Raw genomic sequence first — 13,458 nt, forward strand, 5'->3', positions numbered from 1 at the left:
ATGGAAAACAGCTTTGATGTAGGCAGGTAAATGTCATTTATTTGATACTAACCAAAGTCAGGTCAGCAGGCTGCCCTCTCCACCAAGTCAGTGTTCAGGTATTATTTTGATTTCTAGCACTTTCCCATATTCCATTTTCCAGAGCATCTTTGTTTGAGAATTTATGTTTCTGTGCTTAGAGATTTTCCCACATCCCTCCATATCTCTGCCCACTGAACGTTTAATCTGTTTTACAGGTTTCAGATGGGAATTTGGGCATTTAAAGGTAATCTTGACTTTCTCAATCTCACCAGTTGGGTTCATTTACAATCCAGAAGCTGCAAAGGGACTCCAGTGAGGAATCACCCATCCAATTTACCATTTTACCCATCAGATAAAAACCACAGCAAAAGGAAAAGCTCCTGTCTCTAAACCTGGCCTTCTTGCACATCTGCCTGATTTTGTAGAGCTCATGATCTCCCACTACAAAATTGGTCACTTATTTCATTTCCCAAGAGCAGCTGACCCAGGCTGGTTTTTGTCTTGTGCCCAGTTTAATGACCCCTGGCTCAGGTGAGCTGGAAATAACCCCAATATTACTTGGCTTATAATCCTAGAGAAAAGCAATGGAGAATTACAGGTTAAACAGGCTTAAAAGTGGAAGTGTTAGATAAGATTTTCAATGTTTAAAACAGAAATAGGTAAACAAAACGTGGTTACTAAAAAAAAATCAACATTAGGGACTATCTACACTTCATGCCAAAAATGATTAACCTGTGCACCTGGAATTATTTAGAGTCTAAAAAACCCCAACTCTGAAAGATGGTCATTCAGACATTCTGTTATTCACACCACAACTGACACATGAGGAGAGGATTAAGCAAAACAAGAATTTCACTGAGGTTAAAATACCCCAGAAATACCACAGTTGGTCACAACAGTTCAGGATTTGTCACTGTAAGAAAATAATCATCTGATGCAGGCTGGCAATTCACATGATATATTTTGAGATGTCTTCCAAGTAACAGTCATGTAAAATTGATGTTTCAAGTAATCTCCTGACCAGTCTCAGCCTTCCACAGTAGCTGCTCTGGGGGGAACAAATTGAGACTGAAAATACCCCAAAATATCTATGAGCAGCAGGTCTGACATGACCTCCTCAAAGGTGTGAGGAGACAAAGAGTATTTTTGCAATAACAGGTTAAGAACCCTTTCTGAAAGTTTCTGCACAACCACTGCTGAATTTTCTGTTCACATAAAGTTCCCAAACATGAGACACTTCTTCCCAGAGCCATCTCCCAGTATGCCAAGACAGAAATAGTATTTTAACATTTTTAAATACCAAAAGCCCTAGGGTCATTCCTCCAAACATGAAAACATTGTATTGCTTTTGCAGCAATTTGATAATTTGCAAGGAAGGCAGAAATGACCCAAATAGATCTGCCACATTTTTTAAAGTAAAAAGAAACAGAAGTAGCCTCAACTTCATTATGAATTTTTGGAATCTTTTTCTGCTGCTCAGGAGATAACTTTGAAGCTGATATTACAGAAAGTCTAGAGGCAGCAATGAATAGGAAAGTCAAGAAAATCCACACTTGTCTCCTGATTTATGGTGGGACTGGGGAGAGGAACAGAGATGCTGGCACAGCCTAAACCAGGGCTGCAGTGACAGGGATGCAGGCAGGGTGAAACACAAAATGGAAAGTACAAATTCTGAAACAGACTGTTACATTTAACAATTCCATCTTTGTGGCTTTGTTTCTTTTTTAATGCCAAGAAAGTTGTTACTTTATCATGGAAATTTAAACTGAGCTGTTATTTATCTATCTGAAGAACATTCTGCATCCAGGCTGGTTTTCTACCACAGAACTCTTTTGTTATGAAAAAGAGCACGTTGGATGTTTTAGGAACTCGACTGTATCAGTTTGGAGATGCCAGTGGCTCCCTGTGCATTCATTCCCTGCCCACCTCAAGGATGTTTCCCATCCTGGGGAGGTTTCCAGACAAAGCTGCACTTACTGACCCTGCCTTCTGATTTTCAACTGCTCCCAAAACTGCTCAACTTTTGGGAAATGTTTACAGACCTCCCTGCTTTTTGGGAGTGCAAAAAAACAACTGAAGGTGAGCACACACTGCACAAGCTCAAAGTTTGGTGTGAGGAGGAAATCCAGTGCAGTTTTCCAGCAGGGTTAGCTGGACACCCACATTTACCTGAGCAAATCCCTTGACCTTCCACACCTGAGCTCCCTTCATGTCCCTGGGGAAAAAACTACATCTCAAGTTGGCTACAGCTGCCTGTTATTATAATTCAGATACTTTCTTCTAATTCTTTGATCCCATTTTAATTCTTTCTCTGTCAGAGAAAGTAGAAGTTGCTCTTCAGAAACAAAGCTGCAGAAGAGCACCATGGCAGAGAAGGCAGACAAAGAAAGAACCTAAAAAATTCATGCAAAGTTATAAAGGAATGTGGTTTCATAGGGGTCCCAGGACAAAATATGAGAATGTAGGACTTAGCAGAAATCCCAATTTCCTCAAACACTGAGGATGTTCAGAGTGTTGTTTTGAATGTAGTCCCTGAATAAATAAAACTCGTGTATTCTGGAAGAGAATAGAGGCTATAGAATTGTATTTTGTAAAATAATATTTAAAACCTTCCCATCAAATGATTTAACTTCTGTATCCTTTTTACTGGAAAGGACTAATTGCATATAATTTCCCACTATATCTTTTAAAAGAATTACAACTCTGTACATTCCTCTCCCACTGAGTTACCAAGGTGCTCTCACAATGCACAAAGTGTAGTGTTTTGGGGTGTTTTAGTTTCTTGCTCCCCTTCTGCTCCACAGAAATAAAACTGGCTGAAAGAAATCCTCCTGAAACCTGTAACATGCCATCAGATGGGAACTGGCAGCTATAGCCACATTCTGAAGAATTTGTCATTTTACTTACAGGAAAAAATGGAAGGCAGCAGGAAACAAGTTAAGTTTTGTACCATGAACTTCAGCTTCTAGCAAACAATTGAAAGTGTGGCCCCAGAATCCCATGTATTTTCTGGATTCTGTACAATTTCCTATACTCTCCATATTCTTTCACTTTTCTCCTTCCTCCTTCTTTTCCCAATAATTTGCAAAGGGAATCAATCACCCTCTCACAGCTCCTAAACTCACTCTTCAAATTCCTTCCAAAAAGTGCAGTTCCTTCAAAGATGCAGTCCCCAAATTCTCTCTTCTCCAGAGAAAAGCCTCCTCAGGGCACCATAAAAACAACACTGCCTCTTCCCCACGTTGCCTTTGGCCTGTCTGGGTCAGCATCCCTCCCTCTGCACCCACAGGGAGCAGAGCAGCATCTGCTGCTGGAGAAGCAGCACTAAAGGTTGGGAGAGCTGCCTGCTGCTTCCCTCCCAGGAAGAGGCTTGGAAGGAGTTGGTGCTGGCAGATCAGTTATCTGGAACTGGCTTGGAAACGCCACAGCATTCCTGGATGAACAGATTGCTGGCAATCAGCAGGGGAAAAAAATACCCAAATCCACAAAACAAACAGAGGAGGCAGCCAGCCCTGAGCACTGCTCTGCTTTCAGCAGGGAACCAAGTGAGATTATCCGTGGGTTTGAGGGAACTGCACAGCTCCTCACACACAATATTCCTTTTTCCCAGTTTTCTCACTGCTTTTTCCCCTGCAAGTTTTACCCCACAGCTCTGCTCCATGCACATCCTCCCAGGGGAGGTTGGCTCAGCCCTGACCTTGTTGTATTTGCAGTGAAATCAACAGTGAAATTTAATTTGATTTTTGATGGAAAAATGAGCACCTTAGAAGTTATGTCCTTGATATAGATTTATTTAAGCAGCAAAATGTCACTTTCTACATCCAAGTGCTCCAAGAGCTTGGACTGGTAAAGAATTTTTTTTTTTCTTGCAATTCTCCAGGTTTTACATTATCCTATAATTTAGAGCAAGCCTGTTTGAAGGCCTTCCTCTAAAAACATCAATCCACATTTCAGTATTTACAGAATGCCAAACTCCCTGATGAGGAAAACATCAGCGATAAGCAGGTTTAGATAAGGACCTGGCAATACATACAAGAAAATTACAGAAATAAACTTCCACATGCCTAAGACAGCAAGAGACTGGGGCAGTTTTCCTCCTTACCTCTGGAGTGTTTTTCTTGAACTCACGACTTTGCTCAATAAGTTTTTTCCTGGACTGCTCACTTTCATCTTGCCGGTTCGCCAATATTGTTGCTGTGGTATCGAGCTCTCTCTGTTAAAGAAATATAAACAAAAAAGAAAAAAAAATACAGTCAGAGCTGTGATGGTCATAGAAATTAAAAAAAAAAGAATAACAAAACCCCCTCATATATGCATCATGTTATTGGGAGTATGGAGATGGAAGGGTTAGGGTGCAGCACCAAGCTTTCCAGAGATCTGAATTCCAGAATAACAGCAAGTGAAGCTTTACAACATTTTGGATTCCATCCTGTAACCAAAACATCACCATTTTTCTCAAAACTATTCATGGCTCCATCCCATAATCACACAGGACAGGAGCAATGGCACACAATACACACCTCCTAATAAATCCCCAAGTCCAGTGAAGATTACAGATATTCAAACCAGGTTTATTTTCACCTGCCTGCTTTTTAAAGATACTGGTTTTCCTTGTTTTGAGTTATCCTATTATAAAAATGTATTAATTCAAATATTGGTTAACCTTATACTTGAATCTAAACTGGTTACACTTCAGTCACTCTGCAGTACTCTTTTCTATTAAATCTTGCCTTATTTGAATACAAAATTATCTTTTCCTATTATTGGAATCTATTCCTCCAAGATTATTAGTAGATATCTCTATTTCCTCTCCAAAACATATCTTTTTTTAAGCACCTGATGGATGCCAGAGTATCTTCCAATAGCTTCTCCTGAACTGAAGCACAGTCCCACTGTTTCCCAGCTTCTTCCAAGTGTGTTATCCCCATCCCAATTCCTCCACTCAGTGCTGTGCCTCCAAATGTCACCACAATAGATTGAATGGGTCACTTATCAGTGCATAAACCAACAATACTCAATCTTCTATGTCAGTTTGTGCCTCTTCTGCAGTATTTCCATATATTATGAAAAAATAAAAGCAAACCCCTGCAAACCCAGCTATAGACGTTGTTTCTCAAGTCACTGGGAGAATCAGGAATTCAGGAAAGAAACTTGGCACTGTTTTTCCTCTTATTAATTCAAAAGAGAAAAACCTGGCTATGGGAAAAGTTCATGAAAAGTGAGAACATGCTAGAGCAAGACTACCTTCACCTCATCCCTCTGCCAAGGTGCCTCCAACCTGCCTGCAAAACTCCCAATATTCCCCACTAGAAATTCACCATGCTTCTGGAATTTGTTCATAACTCAACCACCTGTAAGGGACCAAAAGCACAAGGCTGGGACCTCCTGTCAGGTCTAATACCAGACCCCAAATAGGTGGTCAAGTCACTTGGTACTGGATACAAATTCTACTGTCTAAGTACTCTGAAAAATGTCTAATTCCTAATTTAAGATACATTTTTGAATGGGTCAATCCCAGATAGATAGATGGATGGACATGTGTCTTTTCTAACTCCACAGTTTGACCTCTGGAGGGAAAATAAAAAACCTTTTGAGTTCCCAACTCAAGACGATCAATATTTTTTCCCCTTTAAGTTTATTAGCATAAAATTAAGATTTTAAAATAAATATATGGACCATAGTTATCCTAATCTTTGGAAATCAGCTCAATATGACAAATGGATTTGAAGCCAAGCAGTGTGCTGGAGCAGTGACCTCAATGAAATACTTAAAAATCCTTCTATATCTGACTTTGAGTAAAGAAACAGGGCAATATGTCCACCAGATCTCAGTTTGGAATTCTGTAACATATGTGAAATCTATTGCAGAAAAGTGGGAAATACTTAACAGTTGGATAAACCACATTTGAAATTCATCCCAGCTAAGTTTATGCAAGAAAAAAGAGCAACAGAAACCAATGTGGTTAAGCAGAACTATAAAGAGCAATATAACGGCTAAGCAGAAGGCTTTTAAAAAATATAAACAATCTGGTACGGCCAGAAACTTGGAAAACTATATTTAAAAAGGAAGCACACATTTAGAGCCAAGCAAAGAGAACACAAATCATGAAGTAAGAGGGAATTTCAGTGGAGCAAAGAACCAAGTGTGCTTTGGTTTCTAATATTGAGAGCTATAGCAAGGAACCTCAGCAATGGAAAAGCAAGGCTGGTAAAGACCTGTGCTTCCAAGTTTAGACACAAGAAAGAGAAAGAACTGATTGATAGATGAATAGATTTTGTATTTTGTGCTACAATGAAGAGTCAGGTAGCAAATGCCAAAGGATTGGTAGCAGTACCACCAGACACCTTCCCATTACTTTCTGAATTCCTTCTGGGACAGGTCTGACCCACAAAACATTTCCTTCAGTGATGTATCAGGCACAGAGGGTGCCAGGGAGAGCTGCCAGCACCCCCCTGCACTGAGCTCTCTGACTCTGGGGCTGGAGCCCACGAGCCCCAGACCTGCACTGATGAGCAATTCAGAGAGTAAGATGCAATTCCAGCTGAGGAGCAGCAGGTCTGATACAAAATAAGGTATTAAATCTTCAAGCCATGTCATAGTTAATAAGACTCAAATCAAAACTGTTTGGAAAATTGCTAATCTTTTCTTCCTTACTTGATCTGAACCGTATAGAATGCAAGTTTCATTTATTTAAACCTAATAATAGACACAGGATTACAACCCACAAGGACTAATGGCAGATTTGTCATACTTTTGTGATTTGATCTCATGAGATAGCTCAATATTTAAAAAAAAATTAATGTGGCCAATGCATTATTTCTGCAAGCAAGCTCATTTTAAGGAGCAAACAGTACTAACTTCAATATTTGGAACCTGAGTGCAACACTCAGATGTAAACACTTGCAATCACTCTCTAAGTAGATAACCAGTAAAAGCAGATGTAGTTCTGCACAGAGAGAAGTGTGTTGGAGAGTCAAAAATAGGAGCCCATGTCTCCAGACCTTTGAAATCAAAAGGGTTCCAATGAAAAGCAAACAAAACCAGGGCTCAAAGGTGTTGCAGCAGTGACCTGGCTGTGGAAGGGATTCAAAGCCTGGAAGCTTCAGTTCCACTGATTCAACACTGGCTAATGAACTTTCTGGCCCAAAATAGCCACCTGCAGAAAGGGAGTCACTGCTTGAGCACATCTTGAGAGAACAAGCAGGGCCATTATCCCTCCCCCTGCCCCAAAGTCCCATCGATTTAGGGCAGGCACAGTTCAGAGATAACTAAAGAACTCTCTCCAGGGTTTCTGCTTTGACCCACTTCAACAAATTTACTGGAGGTGGGAGGGAGGCAGTAGGAGGAGAGGAGACAAGAAAGTCTTATGCTCCTAAGTGTGGGAGTCATTAGAAGCAGTCCCCAGAAAACAAACATTAAAAGCTTTCTTTCAGGCAGTACAGAAATGAAAAATCTAAAACTAGGAGGGTCAATCCACTATCCAGTTCCAGTGTAACAACAATGACCTTGGAGTGAATTGATGCTCTTTTAACTGGGGTAGATCAGAGCCTGTCCATCCTGCCCCTGTCACCCCACGGTGACACAGCTGCAGAGACTCAGCAGAGCAGAGGGATCCTCTGGAAACATCCCATCCCATCCCATCCCATCCCATCCCATCCCATCCCATCCCATCCCATCCCATCCCATCCCATCCCATCCCATCCCATCCCATCCCATCCCATCCCATCCCTTCCTAAATTCTGCCCCTGCTCAGGGCCAGGGGAGCTGCACCATTCCAGCAGGAGGTGGGAAAACAGCTGGACTGAGGGGGCTGTGGAATCCCCCTGCTTGGCACCAGCCTGCATTGAGGCTGACCCCAAGTAATTATGAAACTGCAGGAGAGTTTCAAGGTTGTTTTCCTTTACTGCTGACATGTCTTTGCCTACCTGATGCATGTTTTGATAATCACCCAGCAGCAGGTCTGCACCACTGACCAGTTCAGCACAACAAGGACTTTCCTTTCCATAATAAGAAGATTCAAGTCAGCCCTTCCATGCCTGAGACCTGGGAGCTGCTGGGTGGCTGCTCTCAAAGTTGAGTCCTAAAAATTACTCACTTAGGAAAACTATTTCAGAAAGAAATTGAACTTTCTTGGCTATTTATGAAGTTTCTGTTCCCTCACCCACTTCTAACAGTTACTGCCCTGCCAAGGGCATTTCACAACCAAAGAAACCATCACACTTCAGCATCCTAATTCCCCCAAAAGCTGCTCCAACAACCATAACTAGTCCTCAGTCTCTGCTCTGAACCAGTATTCCCATGGCCCACATAGAAGAAGTTACAAAAACCTGCAATAACCACCTATAAGTACTATGACATAACTGTATCCCAAACTTTTGTAATCCTCCCATATTTAAATGTTTAATCCTTGCTGCATTTACCACAAAGCTCCTACAGTGCAGCAAGAAACACATATCACAACTTTAAGACAAACTGATTATTTCCTGGTAGGCTTCCAGACATGGATGCAAAGCATGGCTGCAGAGATTAACAGGACACCAGGAAGATTTTTTTTTTTAATAGAAAAGGTGGTCAAGCAGTGGAATGGGCTGCCCAGGGAGGTGGTGGAGTCCCCATCCCTGGAAAAGTTCAAGAAACAACTGGACATGGCACTCAGAGCTCTGGTTTAGTTGTTAAGATAGGGATCAGTCACAGGTTGGATTTGATGATCTCAGAGGTCTTTTCTTAATGATTCTGTGTATCATAAACCTCATTTTACTTATTAAAAGGACTGACACAAACCACAACTTCACGTAGATTAGGAATTTTCTGCCAGTAAATGTAGCATTAACCACTTCCCCCCGAAATCCTGTTTCTGTGTGCTTAAGGTATTTCCCTTTATCACCAGGTCAATCAGTTCCCCAGCCTACTGATAATCTGCTACTGAAAGGAATTTTCAGAAGTTTCATTTCTGTTTTGATCCTCTCACAGGATTGCATTTGTCAGATCTATCAAAGCTCTCAATGTAGCTTTTTGCAATTTTTAATTTCCTATTAAAGGAAAATTTCCTGGTGCCAGGATGATGCCAGTGTAGAAGCATCTGGCACAACTCTGCAGGTGCACAGCCTACTTGTCTTGGGGAGATTTTATATTTCCCTGGCTGCTCCATGAGTCAATCCATCCCTCAGTCTCAAAACCCCATTATTTTCACCTGTCCAGAAGCCAATGTACCAATAATGTATTTCAGAAATATTTCAGAAATTATAAACTGCTTTGCAAGCTTGGTGTGCTCCTCTGGAAAAAACAAAACCACATTCACCTGATAAAGCTCTAGATTGTGACTGGGGGAGAAACCACAGAGCTGACACTGGGAATTTTTATTAATGTCTGTTTTGACTGTAAAAGGCCAGCCCCAGTTCTAAGCTGCAAGTGCTAAGAAAGGTAAAACACTAAGGATTCTGTGAGCAGAGTTTGTGTCAGCCTTGCTGTAAAAAAGAGGAAAGACCAAACAGTTCAACCAGAGCATAACATCTTAAGAACCATGATCCCATCTTACAACTCAATGGTGACTGCTGAACAAATAACAAAGACCAGAATACCTGTAATTTACACTCCAGAGGAGGAAAAAAAAAATAGCAAAAACCCACAGGCATTAAAACACATTTCTTAGGAAACATTTGCCACTTGGCAAACGGATGCAAGCACCTTTCACATGCAGAATTAGTTAGAAAATTTCAAGAAACACGTTTTATTTCTGCATACTGAAGTAATTTGATTCCAAATAAGTTTTTGAACAAGCTTTAACTGGAACAAATTTAGGGCCCTATGCAATACTTTTGGGACAGGGAGTCAACATGTGTGGTGGCCACTGCATAGAACAAAGAGAACACGAACAGAGGTGCCAATGGAGCCATCAATAAAATTATCTTAATTAGCAGGCTACTGAAAAAACAAACAAACAAACAAACACACCCCTTTAAAAAAAAAAAAAAAAAAAAAAAAAGAAAAAAAAGAAAAAACAAAAAGAAAAATCAACAAAGAACAAAGATAGTGGCTTTGTCTGCTCACAACAACAGCCAGTGCCACAAATGAATTCAGGCAGTGCCCATCAAACTATCATGCAAGAGGGGAAAGGCAGCACTGGCTTTTCAAAAGGATCTGCAATCAGCAGAAAGAACCACACAAATATTGATGCCAGCAACAAATGCACTGTGAGGGGAAAAGCTTGGCAGTGCCAGAGCCAAGATGTTTATTTCTGTCTTTTCTTCTACACCTTGAATTCAAAACTTTTTAGAAAGTGCAAAGCTGGAGACTATCCAATGCCAAAGGTCTGTACTGAACAGGCCTTTTCTCTCAGTCAAGAAAATAATGAAATATTGGCTATTTGTTTCAAAAGGTAATTTTTCTTCTTCCAGCATTATTTTCTCCCTGTTTCCATCTCCTCAGACCCAGGTGCACAAGTGCCAGGCCCCAGGGTCTCCAGCCCTGCTCACAGCAGCAGCACGTGGGTGATGTGCTCTGACCTCTCTCCAGAATTAAAATAATTAATACTGAGTGAATCTCCTCTCCTCCTGTTCCTCAGTTTCTACCCCAGACAGTCACAATCCCTTTGTTCCCTTTAGGTCCAGCCTCACCTCAGCCTTACAGCAGCACCACTCACCTTGAGCATTGGGGAGCTAAAAGCCACCAGGATTTTGGATTTTGGCTTTTTCCTGAGCCAGCAGCACCCCCTGCTCTCTGCATCCCCCAGCCTGCTCCTTCCCCAGGCTGCAGAATCTCCAGGGTGGAACCAGCAGCTTCCATTACCTCAGCCATAGACCTGCACTTTGGGCTCAGACAATCTGTCAGCAAACCCACTCCACCACTTACTTAACACTCTGCTCGGCTTTGCATTGCAGTTCATCACACTTTGGAAGGACATAAATTTCCCCAAAAGTGAGTGTTTGCTGGGGAGAGGGCTCCCTTGGTTTTGCCAGCCCAGCACATCCCCAGCCAGCTGGCTGCAGAGCTGCCTCCAGCTTCACCCACTTCCCACACCACCATTTTCACACTCTTCCACTTAAAAGCAAAAGTTCAGACCTGTTCCTTCCATACCCACAACAGAAAAAGCCAAAAAGTAATGAGTTAATTTGAGTGTTGCTACAGTGAGGCTTCCCAGAAGGGAGGATTTTGGATGGATATAGCAAGGGGACAGTGGGAAGCAGTGAGGAGCAATCTGCTCACTCACCATCCACTGGCTGTGCTGTAAAATCACAATACAACCCTGTGAACACATAAAATTAAGTTCATCACGTACAGGCTGGTTAATCACTGTGAAAGAAACAAAAAACAACAAAAAAAAAAAGCTGCAACTCAGTATTTGTGACTTTCAGGGCAGCTACAGGGTGGTGGGGATTCAAACTGCATCTGCTGCCAAATGAAATAAATTATGGGAAACCAAAGGACTTGGCTGCTTGCACAGCTCTTGCCTGGGCAAGACCCAGTGTAGAGTCCATCTGCAGGATCTCCTGTCTGGCTGGTTGATCAAGGGCTGACCAAAGCACAAAGCCAGTGGCCACACTGACCATGGCTCTGACCACACCACAGCAGCCAATTACCCGTGGGTGAAGTGGCCACAGAACATAAAATGTTCACCATGGTCTGGAGATTGTGGTACACTGGGACCCACCAGGGCCAGGCTGCTCTCCCCATCCCCTGCACTTCTGTCACAGCCAGCAGGGGCAGGAGGAATGTCCCCTGTCCCCTCCTCAGCCCTCCAAACATGGGTGACAGGGAATGGAGGACACAGAGGGAAAACCAACAGCTCAGCCACGTTTCTGACCCCAGCAAACTGGGAACCAGGAGATGCACAGCAGCCATGCCCCAAAAACACCTTCACTGTGCTTCTGATCCCAGCAAAGTGGGAACCACGAGATGCACAGCATCTATGCCCCAAAAACACCTTTATTGTGCTTCTGACCCCAGCAAACTGGGAACCAGGAGATGCACAGCATCCATGTCCCAAAAACACCTTCACTGTGCTTCTGATCCCAGCAAACTGGGAACCAGGAGATGCACAGCATCCATGTCCCAAAAACACCTTCAGTGTGTTCCTGATCCCAGCAAACCAGCCAGGAGATGCACAGGACCTGTGAGCCACAAGTGAAATTTTTGGTAGACGATTTTAAAAAGAGTTTTGACCCTTTAATTTGAAAAAACATATAAAATAAAATTAATTGTTGAATAAGTACAAATTACTGAAAGCACTGCTCTTGCCATTTGTCTGCCCCCAAATGCAGCAGCCTGTGCTCAGGTGGAAGGGGATTACACTGCCATTCTGTAATAACACACCTTCAGCAAATGTCTTACTTCCAAGAAAGATCAGATTCATGAGCTACATTAAATAATTCTTTCGACCACAGATCAAAGTAAAACATAGTCTTTAAAGAGTGGTTTAAATATCAGAAAGGCTCAACTTTTTACCTAAGCTCTGTTAGATCATTTAAAGTATTGAGTTACTCCTGTTTCCAGCTAAGCTGTGCTGGTAAATGAAGCATGACCAGGCTTTAAGCAAGACACGTCCTGTAACACAGACCAGGATTTATAACTTGCTATACAGGTTGCCACCAATAAATCAATAATATATATACACACAAAGGTGTGCTTCAGTGTGAGTTCTGGGAACTTGCTGTTTGGAGGAAAAAAAACCAAAACCCTCAAGCTTTTTTATTTTTATTCTAAATGAAAATTAACTTGTTGCTCAGCTTTTAGTCAACTTTTTCCAACTCCTAACTATGCTGTCTTCTAGAACAAAAATTCACAATTTTAATTTGATTAAATGTGTTATTAATTTTAATTTTTTAAAACAAGGTTAGCCATTAGAGACTGAATCCATCCCAGCCACTACTCAATAATCCTTCAGTCTTACAAATGCAATTTCCAATCTCAAAGCTACTTCAGCTGTTTCCTAACATTGGGATATAAAATATTTACCAACAAAAGTATAAATACCCACTAAAAAAGCAACCTAAAAATACTTGTAAAACCACATTTCAACAGAGTAATTCCTTCAGGGATGGGAAAAAATTACCATGGACTTGAACTAATCACCTCGTGTTTTGCTCCCTTCTCATGTTTTTTGGGCATTGCAGAAATGGGATAATGGATGAATAAACTATCCTACCATGACAAATATGGTTTGGAAAGATAGGGCTAGGCATAACTTGGAATTTTTTTGTTGTTATAAGTTTTAAATCCTAAACCACAGGCATGTGCACTAGGGAAAACCTATAAAATATATGATGGAAATGCTGTGGCCTTCTTCTAGCAGGCCCAATTTCACCTTCCTTTTTACTGTTGATCCAGGGACTCATTTAAATTCTGATTTTTTCCTTCACTGGATATCTTTGCTCAGCAGCCCCACGGAGCAGCAGGCACGGGACAGGGACACAGAGGAAGCTGGATGGGGAACTTGTGTTA

General features: G+C 41.7%; 1 protein-coding gene across 8 annotated transcripts in view; it reads right to left on the reverse strand.

Annotated features, from left to right (window-relative positions):
• The window catches only part of CUX1 (cut like homeobox 1), a 265,273-nt gene that overhangs the window by 211,566 nt on the left and 40,249 nt on the right, over positions 1 to 13,458 (reverse strand). For all 8 annotated transcript variants that reach the window (XM_079325223.1, XM_079325220.1, XM_079325222.1 and 5 more), the window contains exon 2: positions 4,124 to 4,234. In XM_079325223.1, coding sequence (XP_079181349.1) covers positions 4,124 to 4,234 — 111 coding nt within the window. The remainder of the gene's footprint in view (positions 1 to 4,123; positions 4,235 to 13,458) is intronic.

This window comes from Erithacus rubecula (genome assembly GCF_903797595.1).
Source record: "Erithacus rubecula genome assembly, chromosome: 22".
In the NCBI taxonomy this organism is placed as follows: domain Eukaryota; kingdom Metazoa; phylum Chordata; class Aves; order Passeriformes; family Muscicapidae; genus Erithacus; species Erithacus rubecula.